The sequence below is a fragment of the Protopterus annectens genome, chromosome 12.part0 (assembly GCF_019279795.1).
Source record: "Protopterus annectens isolate FY-2018-M chromosome 12.part0, PAN1.0, whole genome shotgun sequence".
NCBI lineage: Eukaryota > Metazoa > Chordata > Ceratodontiformes > Protopteridae > Protopterus > Protopterus annectens.
In genome coordinates, this window is record NC_056746.1 from 1131090701 (window position 1) to 1131111710 (window position 21010).

Below are 21010 nucleotides of genomic sequence, written 5' to 3' on the forward strand. Positions count from 1 at the left end.
ATATATATATATATATATATATTTATATATATATATATATATATATATATATATATATATATATATATATAAATATATATATTTATATAAATATAAATATATATATATATATATATATTTATATATATATATATATAGATATATATATATATATATATTTATATATATATTTATATATATATATATATATATATTTATATATATATATATATATATATTTATATATATATATATATATATATATATATATATATATATAAATATATATATATATATATATTTATATATATATTTATATATATATATATATATATATATATATATATATATATATATATAGATATATTTGTTTTCAGAAAATAAAGCAGATACAATAAAAAAAACACTTTAAATGCACAGAAATGGCTATCGCACTTTAGTGTGCAGCCTACAACAGTTAAACAGATTATTTAAATACAAAAATGACTTAGTTCAAGTGCAGGCAGAAAATAAGTACAATATGTAGCAGAAACAAGCTTTTTAAATCACAGAAACATTAAAAAATTGGAATTTTAGGCGGAATTAGTTAAAGTCAGCAAGAAAAAGAAGAAAAATGATACTTAATCACTCCAAATTCTCTCTTTTGTCTCTCTGCTGCTGTAGAACTCTGCAGGACACCTGGGAGGCACTCGCTGAGCTGAATACAAATGCAAAAAAACGCGCAAATGTGTTTTTTACAGCAGGGAAATGAAAGCGACAGAAATTAGCCCAAAATGGCCAATAAACTACTAACTTCTAGGCTACAGCAAACAGGGCACACAGATTTCAGAAAGAAACAGTTCAAATAAGCAGGCACAATAAGCCTTTAACCAGAAAATTCCCAGCTCAGAAGGGCAGAATCCAGCCTTTCCTCCCACAAGAGTGCAGACCATAAACCTTCTTAATATAAAACAACTGGCCTGAAGCCCAAGTGCTTAAACCAGAAATAATGCGCGTTTAGAACAACAGACACTGAGCCTTCAATCAGCAATTCCCAACTTAGAAGGATGCAAGCTACCTGTCCTGCCACAACAATGCAATCCACAAACCTTCTTAATGTAAAACAACTGGTCTGAAGACCAAGTGCTTAAACCAAATGGCTTCGAATAACAGTTAATTGAATCAGGCTACTACCAAGCAGTAATAACTGCAGCGGAATAATACAATGGAGTACTTTTAAGAATTAGCACAAGCAAAATAAGGTAATAAAGTGGGAAGAAACAATTACAGTAAAAGCAGATGAATAAAGTGCAATTTTTCTTTTTATAACCATAGAAAATGAGCAAACTGATTTAAACAAATTGCAGATCCAACACCTCAACATTCAAACAATTTTATCTGTATATTTTGTACACAGAACACTACGGTCCTTATCTTACACACACACATATATATATAGGGGTGAGGACATTTCTAAAAATAACCACTTCATTAGTTTTGTTTTTCTCCTATGTCCTCATTATAATGTACTACATTAGGCAAATGTTTGGTGTTCTGCAACTTTCATGTAATTTTTATACAACCTGTTTCTTGTTCTGTAACTTCACTGTAGTTTTTATATAACTCCGTTACCGTTTCTTATTTTTATGCATTTAAGTTGAACTTGAAAATATTTCATGAGATCAATGTCCTACTCTACTTAACATGAAAATAAATAAATAAAATAAAAATATATTCCACATAACAATTGTATTATCTACGCGGATGACCAATTCAATTTGAAAGCTTCTACTGCTATCACAAATATAATTTCTTTATATTTATATGTTTGTTTCTCTTGCTTTTGTTTCAAGTGCTTTGGACTTCTAAAGACCCCATATGAGCCACCACAGGCTAGATCTGAGGAGTCCACAGTGAGTGTCTTGGACCCCTGTCTATGTTGAATCATACCTTCATCTTCAATCACAAAAGTTCCCTTTTTATTAACTGGAGAAAAGGAGAAAAGGAATAGGGTATCACAGTAGGTGGGAATACCGACATTGTGTGTATTATTAATGTAGCAGTGCATTTCCCCCTTTTTTAATTTCTCTAAGTCTTTTGAGTTTCTAATACCATGACGGGAATGGACCCATTCCTAAGTCAAAGATTAAAGTTCATGAAATTGGTAATGTATCAGTCTTTGATGGTAGCCAAAAGCACTCTTCACAGCACCTGCAAAGTGCCCAGCAATGACTCCTTCTGCAAGTCATATGGAGTTACATGTACTGGTAACATATCCAAGTATGATTTTAAATTCATTTTTATAAGAACCGTTGTCCTACTACTTCTGGAACTGTCTGGATATCCTTCTTCCACATTGCTCTGGTTTCCGCCTGCAAATCTCGATATTTTATGACTTTATGTCTCTCTATACGCAAGACACTGTAGTCACTGGGTGTAATAATTCCAATGATCAGTGCTACTTTTGTCTTCTTTTCATGGACCACTATATCTGGTTTTCACGCATCCATCTTTTGAACTGTTGGTAATGGGTGATCCCATGTGATGTAGAAGTCTGTGATGCTTTGTGGCTCACGTTTCCAGTGTTTTTCAGACACTTAACACCATAGTGTTTGCACAATCCCCAGTGCAACAGTCTTGTCACATTATTATGCCTTTCAGTATATAGTCCTTCTGCCATTAGTATGTCAACCAGCAATGAGGTGTGCAGCCGTTTCCAATTCTGTTTTACAAAACCTACATTTATCTGTTTATCCCACATGCTCAATGGACTTTGTAAACCAATGTGTACGTAAGCCCACTATCTTTGGCTGCCAATATTAACCTTTCATCTTTTGGTTTGAATTTGCCTCTACTTAACCATTCCTGCATTCGATCCTGATAAACATGAGGTTCTTCCAGATGTTTTCTATACTTGCAACTATATTTATGCATTTCCACATTTCTTGCCCTCTCATCTGATCCTTCATTTTATATTCTTTTATTTTTTGGCACATTCAGTCGCTGCCTGATTTTTATCTACTTCTGGTTTGATTTACATTCCTGCTTGACACTGATATGCTTATGTTAGGCTAAGCAGGGAAGTCATCTTAGATTTATTCTCCTCATGTTTCAAAACTTTCACTACATTTGGGTCTTGTGATGTCAGCAGATGTGCGTGCAGTCCCACAATTGCAGATCTATACATGTAATCAATTTCGAGGAGGCCTACCCCCCTTCAGAACAGGGAATATATAATCTTGGTATGCAGTGATTTTTATAAATCATTTGATGAGCATGAAACATCCTTCTTGTTTTCCTATCTAATCTATCCAACACCTTTTGGGGCCAGTCAGTCACTCCAAAACTATAAGTTAGGACAGGAAGAGCAAATTGGTTTACAGCTTGGACTTTATTCCTTGCTGCCAACACTGTTTTCGAATTAAAGTCTTCTAAAGTATTCCTTACTGAGTTTTATTCACATTTATTCATGTTTTATTGTTGAGCCTTCATCAATTCCCAAACATTTATACACTCCCTCGCTCAAGTTCTTTTGGATTACATTCTTGTCCCAAACTGATGTTTTCTTGGTGCTGCAACTTTCCTGCTTTAAAGGTTGCTTTTGCATATTTATCAAGACCAAATGACATTCTTATATCTGAAAAAGCTTTGACTACTTGCAGTTGAGCTTTCAGTTCCTCATCTGATGAGCTACTCAGTTTTAAATCATCAAAGAGAAAATGAGAAGTCTTTACACTTTGTTTTCTAGGAGACAAATTATAGCCATGACCTAATCTGTTAAGTAGACAGCTTAATGGGTTAAGAGCAAGACAGAATAGCAGAGATGACAGGGAGTCACCCCGGAAGAGGCCAAGACAGATAGCTGTTTGTTTAATTTCACCGCAATGGGGAAATGTGCATTGCACTTTTTACGGAAGTTTTACAGTAGCATATGGGTGTTATGTGAAGTAGATTTCTGCAGAGAAAAGGAGAAGCTGCTTTGTTCCTGTTTTACTAAATTGTAGCTTGAACAAGTTAAAGTTCAGCATAATTCACCCTACCCACCTTTACTCCCATCCCTTTATGGACTTGACAGATGCATCGTCTAGAATTGAGAGGTGGACCATATGAAATGGCAAGTACTGTGACTCCCCTCCCTCCACTAATGATTCTGAATGAGAAGGAACATCTGAGCCTGTAACAAGTGATAAATGGACATCTAGCCCTTCCTCCTGTTTTGTGTAAGAATGCAGCTATGGGAGAGAGCTGCATTCTTCATCAGGTAGGTTGCTGGTTACTGGCAAATGAACCAGTATTGAAAGCTGGGACTGGTCTTCATCCAGTGAGTTCCTAGAGGTCTTTGACAGTTTGTACCCTTTTTCCTTTGGGAAGGAGCCCCTTCCCAATCTTGAGAGGAAGTAATAGCAGCCAGGGTCCCTTTATTTGTGTTCCTCTACACCTGGGTCTGATGGATGTGGCAGTGTTCCCTTTAGATCAGGACACTTTTGATGTTTGCATGGATCAGTTACCTGTGGTTTTGTAATAAAACTGTTAATATGAGGGTACGAATAACTAGAAAAAAAAAACACAGTAAGCAGTTGAAGCATTTTAAAAAAGTGACTGCTAATTTTACACCTGAGAAATTATTTCATTATTTTGCAACCTATTGAATGACCTGTAGATTTACTGCGCAAGATTTTTTTTCTATATATTACATGTCACTCCTGGTGCTGTTGTATCTGGGGTGACTTACAGTTCTGTGTTTTAGATGAGCTTGTTTTTATGCCTTAGGAGTAGTTACATTATCTTTAAATATCAAGATGTACTACATCTTAAAGTAATTAATTTTAACTGTTGAAAGGCATGGCTGAAATGGCTGGTGCGTCTTGAAACAATGGTGAACATCTTTAATCCGCTATGTTGTAGCAAATGTTAATAAATATAATGAAATTCTCTTTTTTTATTATCTGGTGCAGTGGCAACCTAGACAAATAGACTGCTAAGGGCAACACAGCTGCTTATTATTGTTGTCAGCATAATAAAATGGAATGTCTCAAGTTGTTTCTGAGAGCCAAGGCCAACGTTCGAATCAGTATTACCATACAAGTTTTGAAGTGCACTGGTCTGCTTTTATAAATATTATAAATATAAAAATAGCATGCCATTAACATTAATTCAGCACCAAAATGTATGTAAAATTTTCCTTGTGATTTCTTGGACTTTTTAATGATTCTGTTAGCTAATCCTTAGTGCTTTGATTTTTGTTGTGCATTATTCACATGGTTTAATTGTCGTGTCACTAGATACTACACTGACTTATGTTTATGTGCTGTCACAGGGGAAGCTGTGACAACAGTTTCTTTCATGCTAATGTGAGCACCAACCCTAGGAAGGTAGTACAGGCACATTGATCTTTTATCCCACGGAGGTCCTGTAACGTGTTCAGAATGATCTGTATGAGAGGGGCTAATTTTGGTGGCTTATTGCACATTTGCCTCTAGAACAAGCAAGATCAAAAGACTGTGTTCTTTCCTGAGGTTAAGTCTTTGTATTCATATTTTAGTATCGCTGGAGGAAGTGCCAGCCCTCTGAGACAGAAAAGTGTGGTCCCATCTGTTGAAGTTAATAATTCAGATGGATGTTAAAGGTCATTTTGTTGCCGTTTAAGAGCAGGAACATACTTGGTAAAATTATAAAGTTATTTTGTTTGTATTGTCTAAAATTTTCTTTTCTTCCTATATGAAACATTCTGTCAACAACCTTGTGCATATTACTGGGAGAAAATAAACAGAAATAAAGAACTTGAGAGTTGGCGCTGTGGAACAGATTGAAGAACCCCTGACTGTGATCTAGACAACCTCTAATTGCTTAGCAAACAAAGCCAGTGAGAGATTATGGGGAATGAAGGAACGAAGGCTTATTGTGCCCGCTTATTTGAACTGTTTAATTGGTATGCCTTTGTTTGCTGTAGCATAGACTAGATTCAAACCCGCTGAATCTAGCTTTGTTTGCATAACTTGAGCAATAATCCAGGCCATCTTTTTTTTGGACAAGTTTCCCCTGCACCCTTGTAGCAGGAGTGCTTCTGATTGAAGACTGCTGGAACGGAGCTCAGTTTTTAGCTTTTTAATGGTTAATTTGTTTAAATTGGTTTGCTCATTTGCTACTGCTATAGTAAAAAAAAAATATATACACTTCATGCATCGCCGCTTAGCTAGGGTTAAACTATTCCTGGCGTCAAAGTCTACTCTTCAAATTTTCCCTTAAAACTAGCCTTTTTTTTTTTTTTTTTAGTCTTTGTACTCAAATCTGTTTTTTTGAGTGCAGCACTTGTTCAGAACTCGTAAGCACTAAATAAGCTACAAATTACTACAGCACTCAACTTTCCTCACTTGTCTAGAGAAAAACAGTTTTTAGTACTTAATAAATAAGCACCTATCCAGGCAGGTCTATGAGTCAGCTCCCAGTGTTTTCTCCTGTCTACCTGATGAATCTGGGCATCTTTGGGCAATGCAGCAATTGCCTCATGTACACAGACAACCCTCTCCTCCTACCACCCAACACTACAACCTGTGAGAGATGCACATATATAGTCAAACTGGAAGCAAAGCTCTCTTCACCCAAGATTGGACTAGACAGTCAAGAGGAGAGGGTAAACACTTGCACCACACCACATATCACATAGCCCCTCAAAGCCTACACCACCAAAACACACACACAGAAACACAAAACACACCTACATTCACGGAGGCTGTCAACAAAAATCTGTCCAAGCAACAGAGACCTCTAAAGCAGCAACCTCCACACCCCAACACAACCCAAATGACAGACAGCCCACAAACTCAGTGTGCCACTCAACCACAGCCCATAAGGCATAACAACATACCAAACACTCTAGTCATAGGTGACTCTATAGTCAAGCACACTGATGTTCCACTCACTAGGCTAAACAAGGAGAAAATTACTGTCACCTGCCTGTCGGGTGCGAGAATCCACCACACACCGCATGCACTCAGGTCACTCCACAACAAGTACAAATACTACTCTGTCATTGTCCATGTTGGTGTGAATGACCTGAGATGTACCTCCCTGGACTACATGAAGAGAGACATGAAGGAGCTCTCCGATCTTGTAGCCCAGGCAGGTATGACCATAGCCCTGAGTAGCATCCTGTCATCACCCAGAATGATATACAGTACAAGAAGAAAATGATTGACTTCAACAATTGGCTAAGCTTCTGGTGTCATTCTAAGGGGATCCAGTATCTGCCTGCATGGGATGACATGATCTGCAGACCATGATGCTTTGCCAGAGATGGCCTGGACCTGTCGCCCTTGGGATTCTGGATACTGGCTAAGGCTCTTGTCACCCCTAAAGTACCTTTTTTAGGAAAGGCTCAAATGACATTCTCCACCATAACAGGTACAAGCAAGCAAAATCTGAGGGTAATGCTACTCAATGCTACAAGTCAAAACCTCACAATGCACTCACTCGAGTTACTCCTTAAATTGGAGAACATCAACATCTGTGCAGTGACAGAGACCTGGTTCAAGGTGCCAGAGAGCACCCCTACATTACTAGGCTATAATTCATACCACACCTTTCGGCCACCTAACCTGGACCAAAACACTACAGGCGGAGGCGTGTCCAGTGTCCATATTCATTAAGGATATCCACACCTCCAGGCTAGTTCCTCAGCATAATGCATCTGAGATTATCTAAGTGCAACTAACTCTGGGCAAAACCACAATCCAAATTGTAGCTTGCTACAGAGTCCCCACCATGCCCCAGGATTCCCACTCCTCATTTCTTGATGCACTGGAATATATTAGGGTACAACCTAACACCCTAATAATGGGTGATTTCAACTACCCCACCATTAACTGGGAAAACTACTCATGTACCAACTCTTTTGCTCAAAGTTTTCTGGAATTCATAAATTCCAACGCCTTGGATCAACTTATCCACACCCCTACCAGGGGCAGCAATATCCTAGACCTAATGATTAGCAACTTGGGTGACCGGTGTTCCACACCAGAGGTCAATTTCTCGTTGGTCAGATCTGACCACAAGCTAATCACCCTAGACATCCACAACCCACCCCCACCCGCCAATAGGGAAACCACCGTAAAAAATTTCTCCAAAGCCAACTTCACACTTCTTAAAACAGAAGTGGCAACCTTCATGACACCCATGCAGACGGACAATAAAAGGTATGACTGCTGATATCCTACACAAATGCACTTTATAGGCACTTACATGAGTGCAAGGATCGTGCTATTCCTAACAGAACCAAGATGTTATCCTCCAAAAAAGGAAGCCAATCTGGTGGTCCCCTGCCATAAACAAACTCTACAACAGAAGAAAGAAACTTCTGCAAAAAAGAGTAAAATCCCATGATTGGAGGAACTCCCTGGTCAGCCTGAGTAAGAAGCTGAGATCCCTCATAAAATCCTCCAAAGCTAGTTACGAAAACAAAATCACCACAGTTTTTACAGATGACCACAAAGCATTCAATAGCTATGTCAAGAATTGCAATGGCACCACTCAATTCTGCTCTGAGTTACAGCACAATGGCAATAAATATACAAAACCAACTGATATTGCCAACATTCTGGCAGATAGGTTCAGTGCTAACTTTACCCCCCTCTCATCCACTAAAGGGCCCATCTCTATATCAGAAGGATGTAAAGTTCCTGTAATCACCGCTGCACAGGTAAAAACCACAATCTCCAAAGTCAAGAACACAGCATCCATAGGACCTGACAACATCCCAGGCTGCGTTCTACACAAACTACAGAACGAACTGGCACACCACCTAAGTACTATGTTCAATCAGCCTCACCTCAGGCTTTATGCCTACTGAAGGGCACACAGCGATGGTTATCCCACTCCACAAAGGGGGATCCACCATGGACCCCAGGAACTACCACCCCATTAGCCTGATGAGCCTGGTCTGCAAGGCCATGGACCATATCATCATGGAAGTTATAAACAAAGACATTGGTAATCTCCAAACTCTGGACCCCACCCAGTTCGGGTTTGTAAAAGGCAGATCACGTTGCCTAAACCTGATAGACGTATTTGAAGTAGTCACCAAAGCTGTAGATGAGGGTAAGGTGGTTCACACAGCCTATCTAGATCTCGCCAAGGCTTTCGACACCATCCCCCACACTGGAAATATAGATAAACTCACTAAACTAGGTATAAATCCCTATGTCACAAGATGGGTTGCCAATGGCTCACTGACAGAACCCACACTGTGAAAGTAGCAGACTCCAAATCTGACTTCAAACCAGTGACAAGTGGAATACCACAGGGTTCAGTCCTGGGTCCTCTCCTGACTGGTACCTACTTCTCTGAAGTACAGGATAATACAGAAGGTCTTTGGCTAACGATGTTTGCAGATGACTGGAAACTAGGAGCCATAATCGAAACTCCTAACAATGTGGACATCCTACAAAGGGGCCTCACTGAGACAGATGCCTGGTGTCAAAGCCATGGCCTCAAGCTCAATGTCAAAAAGTGCATTGTCATCCCTTTTGGTAAAAACTCTGTACCCATGAACTACCACATAGGCGGTAGTCTACTAAACACTGAAAGTGTGATGAGACCATGGGACATAGGTGGACAGTTGTCTCTCCTTTGATAATCACATTGCCACAGTAGTCAGAAAATCCTTCTACGTGGCATGCCTCATCACAAAAGGTTTCTCATCCAGGAAAAAAAAGAGGTCATTGTTCTCCTCTACTTGTCACTCGTTAGACCCATTATAGAGTACAACACCCCTTTTGGTATGTACCTCACAAGACATCTACAACAACTGGAAAGGCTGCAGAAATACCTCACAAAGAGGATTACTGGCCTCAAACAGATGCCCTATGCAGACCGTCTCAAAAAACTCCAGCTTTACTCCATCGCATATCGCCTACTCAGAGGCGATCTCGGCCTAACATACAAAGCTATGTCAAACTCAGAGCTGTTGGACATGTTCCACTTAAAGAAATCCCAATCCCTCTGAGCTACATGCTCTAGGGACCTAAACCTTGTCACCACAATAAACAGAACATGCTGGAGGGATAAATTCCTATCCCAAAGACTTCCCATACTCTGGAACAAACTACCTATCTATATCAAACAAAGCTCCTCATTAGCACTCAAGAAAAATCTTGATGATTGGATGGGAAATAGGAAATCCACCCCGGGGATCACTTCTGTGGCTCTGCTCGACAGGGGTACAGGAAAATAATTTTTTTGGGTGGCGATAGCCAGGGTATCTTTTTGGCTAGGCTTATATAGGCTATAGGGGCAATAGCCTAGTACCTACCTATGAACCTACGAAAAGACCAATTCCAACTCATTTATCTTGAGAAAAGGAAGGCAGTTTGGATCACTGCTGTACTGATACCAAGTGAAGTCTGGATGTCACCAGCCATAAGTAGGCTGTGACTGGAACATGCACAGAAAACACTATATGCTGTAAGTGCAGCTGGATGTACATGGTAATGTGCATGTCCAGGAGGCCAATATTGTGGGCCGAGCCTATCAGCTACCACAAGTGACTGAGGGTTAGGGCTTGTTAGAAAACCCTGATGGTCTTGCATGACCATGTGCCACTTAAAGAGGAATGAAAGGGGTGATCTGGACATGTTTGGGGCATATGGTTGTTGAGCAGTGGGAGTTATGAAGGATAAAAAAAAAAAAAAGAGTAAAGATTAAGGCCAGAAACGTTTGGATGAAAATAAGAACCCATCTACCTTTATGTTAGATGAGAATTTACCTACTGCCTGTTGTCTTTTTTCCCTTGAATGAGAACACGAGACTAATGCAGCCCAGGAAAAGGGTACATACACAAATCTGGTAATGAAACAAGCAGTGGTCTTAGTTACTCAGATACAAACAGTCCTTCACAATTGTATAACTGGATGTGCTGGCTTTATTTATAACTGTCAAGAGATATGAACCAACAAATTAGTTGGTAAACCAACGTGATTAAGTTAAAGAAATGATGCATCTGAAACAGAAAATAGAACAGAGACGACAGCAGAACTGTTATGACAGAAATGTTTAGCACTAGGATATAATCAGAAACGGGCCAATAAAAGGAGAGTACTTGCCACAAAACTCCCGCCAACATTATAAATCCTTTAAAAACAGATATGTTCCCACTCTTTTCCAGAGTATCCATATCTTTGCTGCAATGTGTAAAGCGTTTTGTAAAGATATTCTAGATTGGACATTTTAATACTGCAGAGGCTGGCCACCAAATGCACTTCTTGCAATAGGTTTTAACTCATATTTGAAAAACAACCACAATGCACAACATGTTTAATCCCAACCCCAAGTGCAGCTCACTGACTTCTTGCACCCCCGTCATACATTGCTTCTACTCGCACTGTATTATATTATATTATAAACACAGATTTTTTTTTTGGGGGGGAGATGAAAATAGGAAAAAGACTAAAGGGAAATATTAATGAAGTAATAAGGGAATATCAGAACAAAATTTTATTATGGAAAATGGATATGAATGAAAAGAACAGAAAAGAATGGTAGATAAATATTATGAAGCAATATTATTTTATTGATCCTTGGAATCATTTATAAGTAAGACAAAATAATGCAATAATAACAAGATATAAATGACATAAAATTAACACATGAATGCAAACATTTATTATAGAGATTGCCTATAAATAGGTTACCTGTTAAGGCAAATATGTCTTACAAGAAGAAACAGGATAGACTGTGTAAATATTGTGGTGAATTTGAAACTTCAGAACATGTGTTTTTAAAATATGAGAGAGTTATAAAATTGCGGGAAGAAATATGTAATTATAAACAAAGTTGGAAAGTTTTACAAAAAGGAAACAGATCAATACGGATATGATTGAATATGTTTTTATGATATAAAAAAAGAAATGAAGAAAAATGATAGAATTATATTTTACGTTACATGGACACTATGGACTGAAAGATTGAATGAAATCAAGTTCAATGGTAAATTGGCTCTGGCAGAGATTCTAAAAAAATATGCTTTTAATTGTGGAAAAAGGGTGGGGGGAAATATTCACCGATATGAAAGTAAATAGTATTGTATAAAATGTAAATACTGAAATATGTACATAACATGATTGTGTATATAAGTGTAGTTTAACAATGAAAACCTACTCTTTGTTGTGGGAGGGAATATTTTTGTGGTTACACTTCCTGCTTCTGTTTCTGGTGCAGAAGCTGGTCAGAGAAGCAGGGAGTTTTACAGCAGTGGAGTCGAGAGAGTTGTTTGGTGGTGATTTGGAGAAGAAAGAGGCAGCCAAGCCTTCAAATCAGCTTAAAATGGCTTGAGAGAAGAGAAGGTAGTCAAGCCTTCTATATCTGTGTCTGAGGTTGGAGAATTGAGAGAGAAGACTTGTATGCCTTCTAATGGAGTTCCAGTGGTTGGAGTTGTTGGTACGAAGACAGTTGACAGTCTTCTATGGATATTTCTGAAACAACAAAAGGGTGCACAGTTGGAGAAAAGGCAGATGAGATTTTTCCAGATTCAGAAGAGATTTTCCAGCAGCAGTTACTCTAGGAATAGAACTAGCATGATGAGGGATGTATTATTACAATTATTATGGGAAGGTTGCAGGATGTTTTATTAGAGAAATTATGTGAGGAAAGTAAATCTGAGTGTGGCAAGGATGTGGCATGGGGAGATGTAATGGACAAAATTCAAAACAAAGAGGTACTTTTGATACAAAAAAAAAACTTATGCTGATATGGTTAAGGAAAAGCAAAAAAAGGAACATCAGGGAAATAAACTGTTATGAAACAAATAAATTATACTGTTAGGATTTTCTCCAAGGAAGATAGAGAAATATAAAGATATGAGGCATGGGACAATGTTTATTTCACCTTTAGAAACTTCTCCAACAGACACAAGATCTTTCATTCATATAAGCAAAGAAATATTTTTTGATATAATTTTTGAAAACAGACAATGGACATTTTTTTGAGTCAGTATGAAAGTAAGACTGTACTCTGTGAAATGTTTATGTACTTAAAGATTTTTTAAGACAAACTGAGAAGAAAATTAATGTGCCCCTCACACCCCCCCTTACTATATACACTAACTCCAAGATTGCACTACAGTGTGGAAAAGGGCATATACCTTTTACTTGCCTTACAGTACTCTACACAGTGCCATATATACTAAGTTCAGTTCAGTGAAATGAGTTTTCAGTAATATGTGCTTTCAGCGATGTGGTCTGGGTGAAATGGAATTCAGTGAAATGAGGTTCAACGAAACAAAGTAGACCGTGTGAGAAACAGGTGTGGGAACTGTGTGTGGTGTGGTGGGCAGTGGAGTTTGCGTGTATTTTTGACTTGGAGGTGGCTTTTGTTTGGGTATGTTTTTGTTGAGGACCTCCACATATGTGGGGTGTGTTGTGTAGATGTGGGTGGTGTTTGAGGTGTGGTGTTTGTGTTGACAACCTTCTCAGTGCAAGGTATACTGGCTTATGGGGGACAGAGCAATGACACTAGGTGCTTGTGTAATTGGACCGCTCACAAATTGTGGTAGTAGTAGAGGGTTGTCCGTGTACATGAGGCAGTTGCTACACTGTTTTAGGATGTCTATATCAACTAGACTGGCAGGAGAAAATGCAGAAAATTGTCCATCCATATTTGTCAGAAACTGAGGGAGAGAGGCCATAGAGAGCTAACAGGGTAAAGGGTGGAAGGTCTAAGAGTGGTACTACTAGATCACACAAGTGTTACTAAGGGAGACTTTGTAGCTGGAATAATTCCACAAAGGGTTAAAAACAATGCAGCTGCAGCTCTGGATGTAGCAAACCTGTATCTAAACTATGTTACTCAATTTAAGGTTAAGAACAGAGTAAAAAACTCACAAAGAAGCAATGATTAACCACTTACAGTCAAAAGAACAGAACTCACAGTATGAAAAAAATACAGTTAAACAGTAACGAAGTGCAGCAAAATGCAGCTAAACAGTAATGAATTGCAGTAGATAGCAATGAAATATAGCTGATCAGTAAATTGCTTTAAAACAGTAGCTCACAATCACAACAGTAAAAAACAGCTCAAATAAAGTAGCAATTCAGTAGAATACTGTCAAATTTATTAGCGGACCGGAGTTCCATTGTGGCGACCCCTAACCGGGAAAAGCCGAAAGACACATATACCGCCAAGCAGTAATAAATGCAGTGAACTAAATGCAGTTTAACTTCTAATATCAAGCAGCAAAATGAAGTAGGAAGAGGCACGATTTTTTTCCCTAGTAGAAAGTGAGGAGACAGAACATAATTCAAGGTTGAGAAGCTAAAGGGGTGGGGCTTCAAAACTGATCTCACTGTACACAGTAGAATGACCTGATGTAAAGGGACTGGGAGGAGTGTTTAATATCAAATTTATACTAGAGGCGGGCAGCCCAAAGCCACCAAGCTTTAATACCACAACAGCAGTTGGGCGGCTGGGTGGGATACACAAGACCAAAACAGAGGTAAGGATTGAATTCACCAAGTCTAAAAACAGTTGCACAGTTTAAAAACATCTGCAGCAAATGTTTTTTAGTAAAACAGAAGTGCAGAAAACAGCTGAAAATAAGCACTTATCTGTTTCCTTTATGACCCACTAAGGACTGTTCAGCTGTTGAATCAATGACCCTGTGGTTTGTGGTTCCTAGTTCCTTGTCCCCTCCCTTCACTCTCTTTGAACTAGTCTCCTGAATCCTCAGTAAGGGATGTTCTGCCTTTAAAGCCATCTCATAAAAGCAGTAATAACATCATGAAACTATTAAAGGACCCAATACTGCCACATATATCTTAAGTAAAGACAGGTTAATTGATACAAAGTAATAAATAGCTTTAAAAATATTGTACCAGCACCCTCTGCCTCCAAATAATAGGTACATTTCCAAAACCTTGTTAATGTTAACATCTTGCAACATTCAAGTATCAGTGTTCCAACAAGTGCCCCGCACACAAACTTTTATTCCTTTGAACCTCTATGCTGACAATTTAATCATTTTTAGATCTGGGCCTTCTAAATCATCCAAACCCAGCATGTAAATGACCATCATTCAGTTAACAAGTGGCTAAAACAACTTCTATTCAACTCCAGCAAACAAAAATTATGTTTTTGTTTTGTTTCATCATAATCGTCCCACCCCTTCCCATTCCTACATGAGGAAGCGGTGTCATGTCAGCCGTCTCTGCATCGGTTATCCACACTCCTACTTACTTTATCAATCACTCCCTACTGATGCAGATCTTCTCCTCACACAACCCACCCATCTCTTGGCTATATGTTCCTCATCTCCCCTTTCCTTCCCCCTACTTGCCCCAAATCATCTTTATCAAACAGTCTTCTGCTTTCCTGAGTGTCACCAAATTACTGTAACCTGTTGTCCTTGACCTTGTCTGCAAATGGGGCTAGTTCTTTAATTTAAATAAATACATATTGCACAACTTACAGCAGTAAAGCTGACAGAATATGGCATACTGTGAAGGATGAATATGAAACATGTATGCTCTGCTATACTGTAAACCACTATGACATTGACAGCTTATGCATATGCGTTAAACACTAGTGTCTATAATCTGCCCTGATGCCTCATTTCATCTGACCCACAGTGTGCACCCTGCTACCCAGCACTAGCACTTCATCACCTCAGTCTTCCTCAGAGGTAGTGCTTCCACTGCCCATGTTTCTGAGCCATAAAGAAGTACTGTCCCCACCACAGTTTTGTACAATTACTCTTCAATGGTTTACTTTCTTACGTTACACACTACTACCTCTGACAATTGGGGCCAGTTGGCTGCAGTACCTCAGAGTCTAACAATAATATCCTCATTCAGAATTCCCCTCCCAGATACTTTTGATACCCATCAGAAACCCATTAAATGCCCATCAATACTTTAAAAACACCTCAGTCAAATCTTCAACAACTTTTAAATATTTGGGTATTTGACTTGACCAGACCCTCAACTTCCAAAGCCACATACAAACAGAGAGAGAGAAGGAAAATTAACTTATTTGGGGTCAGAAAAATCGCTTCCCCCTCCAAACCAGCTAGAGCAGCAACTGGCAAAAACTGCCATGCTACAGACCACCACACATCGAATCTGTCAGCCACTCCCATACCCACATGAATGCCACTGTTTAACTCTACGTAAAGCCAACTGATTTACCAATAAAGTAAACAAGAGACCTCCTACTTCCTCACTTGTCTTCAGGGTCCTCCATCTGGAAACACATTTCCCTCGAAGCAAAGCTCATCACAAAATCCTCTTCCTGTAATCTAAGAATTATTCCCACATTGGCCCTGCCCTACATCCCCCTAGAATCAAGCAATACTGCACAAATCATGCATTTTCACTTTGGGTACTGTAGGCCATGTGAATCTCTCCCCTGCCATCTAAAAGGCCTCTTGTCTAAATCCAAATTTACACCACAATTCAAAACACATCTCCACAAATAAGCCCAGTGTAAATGCATTCAGGCTAATCACACATCTGCCCATTCCTACCTCTCCTATACTTTCCTTTAACAGCCTCATCACCCTCTTCCTCTGCTCAGTACTGCCACACCTATGGGCTTTTACTGTTACTTGTAAATAACTTGTAAATACTGTGCATATAGAATAGTTTTCTCTGAGCTGAACGTAAGGCCTACTAACTTCAAATCTTGTTTGATACTACAATGCAAACACTATTTTGTTCTCTTTTCTAAGTGAAAATGTGTCAAAATTGCTTTCTACTAAATTGCGTGTTGCTTTTACTCATGACTATTTTTTTCTGTGAACATAATCACCCAGGTTGAAACTGGTCTACTGAGGTCAGCGCACTACATTTTTAAAAAATGTAATACATTAAATTGGCTGGCAGCTGGCTTAGAGGATTAGGGAGCTGTTCATGAGTAGTTTGTTGTGGCCTAGTGGTACAAGGCTAGATTCCCCTCAGCCTCCATTGCCCAACTGTGTGACTGAGCAAATTACTTAACCAGACATCTTTGTTTTTTCTATCTTTTTATTGTTTTTTTTAAACACATTTATTTATCACTTTAGACACAGGCATGCATACATTAACAGAAAAAAAAACATTAGCATTTTGCATTTAATGTGTTGACATTGATTACTTCTACAACTCATTCATATTTTGGATGCAACTACTTTCACCAAAAACAATTACATATACTACAGCAATTCTGAAATATGAGGTGGAGGAACTATTTTACATCAAAAGTATTAAAATGTATATCCTAATAAAAAGCAAACAAAACTTAACAGATAGCCCGTTATTTAAGTGCAAAAATGCTCTTTAGGGATATTAACGTCCCCCTTGCCTGTGGCCTCAACACCCTGTGTAGGGCATTATTTCCCCAACACTCACACTGTTATTTTGCTTGCAAAAGGATAGATATTACAGAATTTGATTTCTGAATTTCAAGTCTGATCATGTACTATACATTTTTCCAGCCTGTCATGCATTCTTACAAAAATGTTAAGTTGAGTGGTTACAAAAACAGCAATACTTAGTTTAGTAATAAGACTTAAATAGTTTATTTGTGAAATTAACTTCAAGTACATTATTAGAAGTGAAAACTGTTGAGATGGAAATCTGTATGTGTATCTGGCATATGAGAAAGCGTGATTCAAGTAAGAAACCAAGGCAAACCTGTCTCCTTACCTTGCTGCTGCCTATACTGCCCTACTCCTGAGTCTTTCATACTCCTGCCCTAGACTCCCTTTCATGCTCTCCAATTTCTTTCGACATTCTGGTTTGTCACATTAGTTTTCTTTAAGCTACTTTAACTTATACATTAAAACACAGAAATAGTGCATCTCCCTGCAAAGCACATCATTCCATCAAGTTAAAACCAGCAGTTAAATGTTTATGCAGATGCTTCTGATATCAAATTTTAAATACCACAAGACAATACAGACCAACTGATAACAGCACTACAAACACAGCCAAGACTCAGCTTGCAAAAACATGTAATGTTAAAAGGTGACTTACTCTTCTGGACTTTGAGCAGCAAAAAATAAAGGATGAATCAAGATATTACATGAGAAAACAATTTCTTCAGGACAACTGTGCACAATTTTCACAAAAATAAATACATACATAACCATCCCCAAATGCAAGAGTTTGTATTTTTCAAAAACATGAATGAACTTATCAATTCACTGCAGTTAAAGATAATAGACCAGCAACACAAGACATTTTAAATAAATGCCTTATGAATTGAAAAATGAACCTCTGTCATTTAAATTTTGAGAAAGTGTTAGCATCAGAAAAACTGATTTTATGAAATATTTTATTCTAGCTGATAGAGTTAAACAACAGCTGCCATCTTAAGCAGAAACCATAAACCAGGAAGTACTTACATCTTTTGGCTCAAGCTGTAATGCTGGTCTTAGCTGCTCACGAAGAGAACATAACTGCTTCTTTTCCTCATCCTGTCTCTGTTTGATCTAACAAAATTAAAAATAAAACAATAGGCTATGTCAATTTTTCAAAGGTTGTTAGATTTTTCCTTCTTAAATTTTCATAATCCACATACTTTTAGAGGCAAACAAATTACAGAAACATTTAACAATAAAATAGGGCATTGCTATTTTTTAATGCAAACTACTCATCACTGTTTAGTAGACCTTTACTTGTTTATTTTCAGGGTATAGGTGGGCTCTTGCTTAGACAAGCTACACTGGTCCAGAACTCTAAACTAATACCACATTTTAACCACTGGAGCAATATCAAGAAATTGTGAAACACTTAACAAGGATTTGTGGTATAAGAAAGTTAGGAAAATAACTACAGTAGAAGACTGCACTGAGCCTAAAACAATTTGGAACTGGCTAACTGTGGGGCTTTGTATGTTTCTCAAAAGAACCCACTAAAACTTATTAAACTCACAGATCTAAATACAATTGCTTAGTTGAACTTGCAGCAGTATGTTTGAGTGAGTGCAACTTACGCAGTTACAGCAACCTAAACCTACACACATTTTTTCTTTCTTTTTTTCTTGCAAACATGTGCCCCTTAAACTCCCGTACCTTTATATTTGCACTCTGAGGTCACACCAACTCATAAAATGCTCAGTAAAAAGTTCTGTTCATTCTTAGACATCCCACAGTCTTGGAATTCATGGAAAGGAGTACATTTGAAACGCACACACGTATCACCGCAACTTACAGCAGGAAAAGTATGAGACAACAAATGTATTGAGTAATCATGCATGAGGGGTCACAAATGAGAAGTAATGTATGAAACCAGCTTAAGGAAACCATTCTGAACGTGTACAGAATCGAGTATCCTTTGGACTTAATGATTTACTCATGAGACTTGAATAATACAAATACACTAGTGCAACCTTCTCCATCTGCTGGCTGGACATGACCTAGCAATTCAGTGGCTATAGCCCCACAAAGGCCCATGGAGCATTCAGGACCAGTGTCATTAAATTTTCAAATTCCCCTACAAATGAGCAAATCACAAACCATTGAATCACACCCTAATGAACACAAAATATATGAAACATGTAATATCAGTTTTACTAATCATTAAACAGATTTTAATTGCTCAGATGAGACATGTGGAAATAGTATTTGACACTTAGGGTTATAATACATACATATATATATATATATATATACATATATACATACATATATATATATATATATATATATATATATACACACACAAATTATATATATATATATATATATATATATATATACACACACACACACACACACACACACATATATATATATATATATATATATATATATATATATATATATATATATATATATATATATATATATATATATATAAAACCAGCAAACAACCAATGCAGTCACCACGGTTATATGCATAAATTGTATTTAATAAAAAGCATACTTTTACAGTAGAAAAAAATAAAATGAGCGCTTTTGGGAAGCGTCTGCCCTTCTTCAGATTCAACACAATATAATAATAAGAAAACATTTAAATCTACTCTGACCAATCAAATCTGTAAGACACAATCCTTTTAACCAATGAATATCTAAAATCACTGTTACATCCCCTCCAATCAACACTGATATCACGGTCTAAAATAAATGAATGGTTTAATAGATAAAGGCATGTCCTTGAGGTACTGTGACAGACACGCTCCTAAAACCTCCAATTGGCCCACAACATAAATGTATCACTAACATCAATAAATAGCTACGGGCCCTTCTCTCCATATTAATAAAGTTAAAAATGATCAAATCTCTTCATAATAGTAAAATTAATATGTTCACTGGCGACTATCATAATTAAAACTTATAAAAAGTTTAAGGCCGTCACTGGGTTCTTGTGGAAACATGCATGAATGCAACCTGATGTTATCTTCACATACTCTAGTGATATAATTCGTATAAATTACATAATTAGAAAGAAATGGGAAATTTTAATTGGTGATGAAGTGACAAGAAAAATAAGTGATGGACCTTATTTCACCTATAGGAATGGAGGAAATCTGAAACAGATATTGTGTGATAAACAAGATAAGAACACAGCCTTGAAATTGAACAAGAAGGGTACATATCCCCACCGAATGTGCACAATGTGTAAGCATATTTATAAAGAACAGACATTAATTCTGTAACCAACAAGAAATACACTTTATATGACTATGTGGATTGTAAAACAAAAACTGTGGTCTACATAGCTTGCTGTAAGAACTGTGACTCATTCCACACTGGAAAAAACAACAGATAATTCAAGGATTGGATTTTGAAACATCTTAGTGACATCAAGTTGATGTATTTGAAAATTCCTTTGGTAAGACACAAATGGGAATATGAAACATTGCTTCCATTCTATGGTTATACAGGTCATACATGCTAGCAAGAGAGGAGGCGATATTGTTAATACAACTGAAACAGCAGAAATTAAATGGATTGGTGAAATGCAAACAGATAAGTTACAGGACTCAACGTGAATATACCTTTGAAACCAGCTTTGAGGAAAGAACATCTCAGATAACTTTAATTTTTGGTCACATGTAAATAAGTCCATCAGATATAAGTGAA

At 37.6% G+C, this 21010-nt stretch overlaps 1 protein-coding gene across 1 annotated transcript in view; it reads right to left on the bottom strand.

Annotated features, from left to right (window-relative positions):
- Positions 1-21010, bottom strand: part of LOC122816264 (arf-GAP with SH3 domain, ANK repeat and PH domain-containing protein 2-like) — a 1594524-nt gene that overhangs the window by 858672 nt on the left and 714842 nt on the right. Inside the window, exons 9-10 of the mRNA XM_044089001.1 lie at positions 18329-18415; positions 10926-10951 (exon numbers count right to left, since the gene is read on the bottom strand). Coding sequence (XP_043944936.1) covers positions 10926-10951; positions 18329-18415 — 113 coding nt within the window. The remainder of the gene's footprint in view (positions 1-10925; positions 10952-18328; positions 18416-21010) is intronic.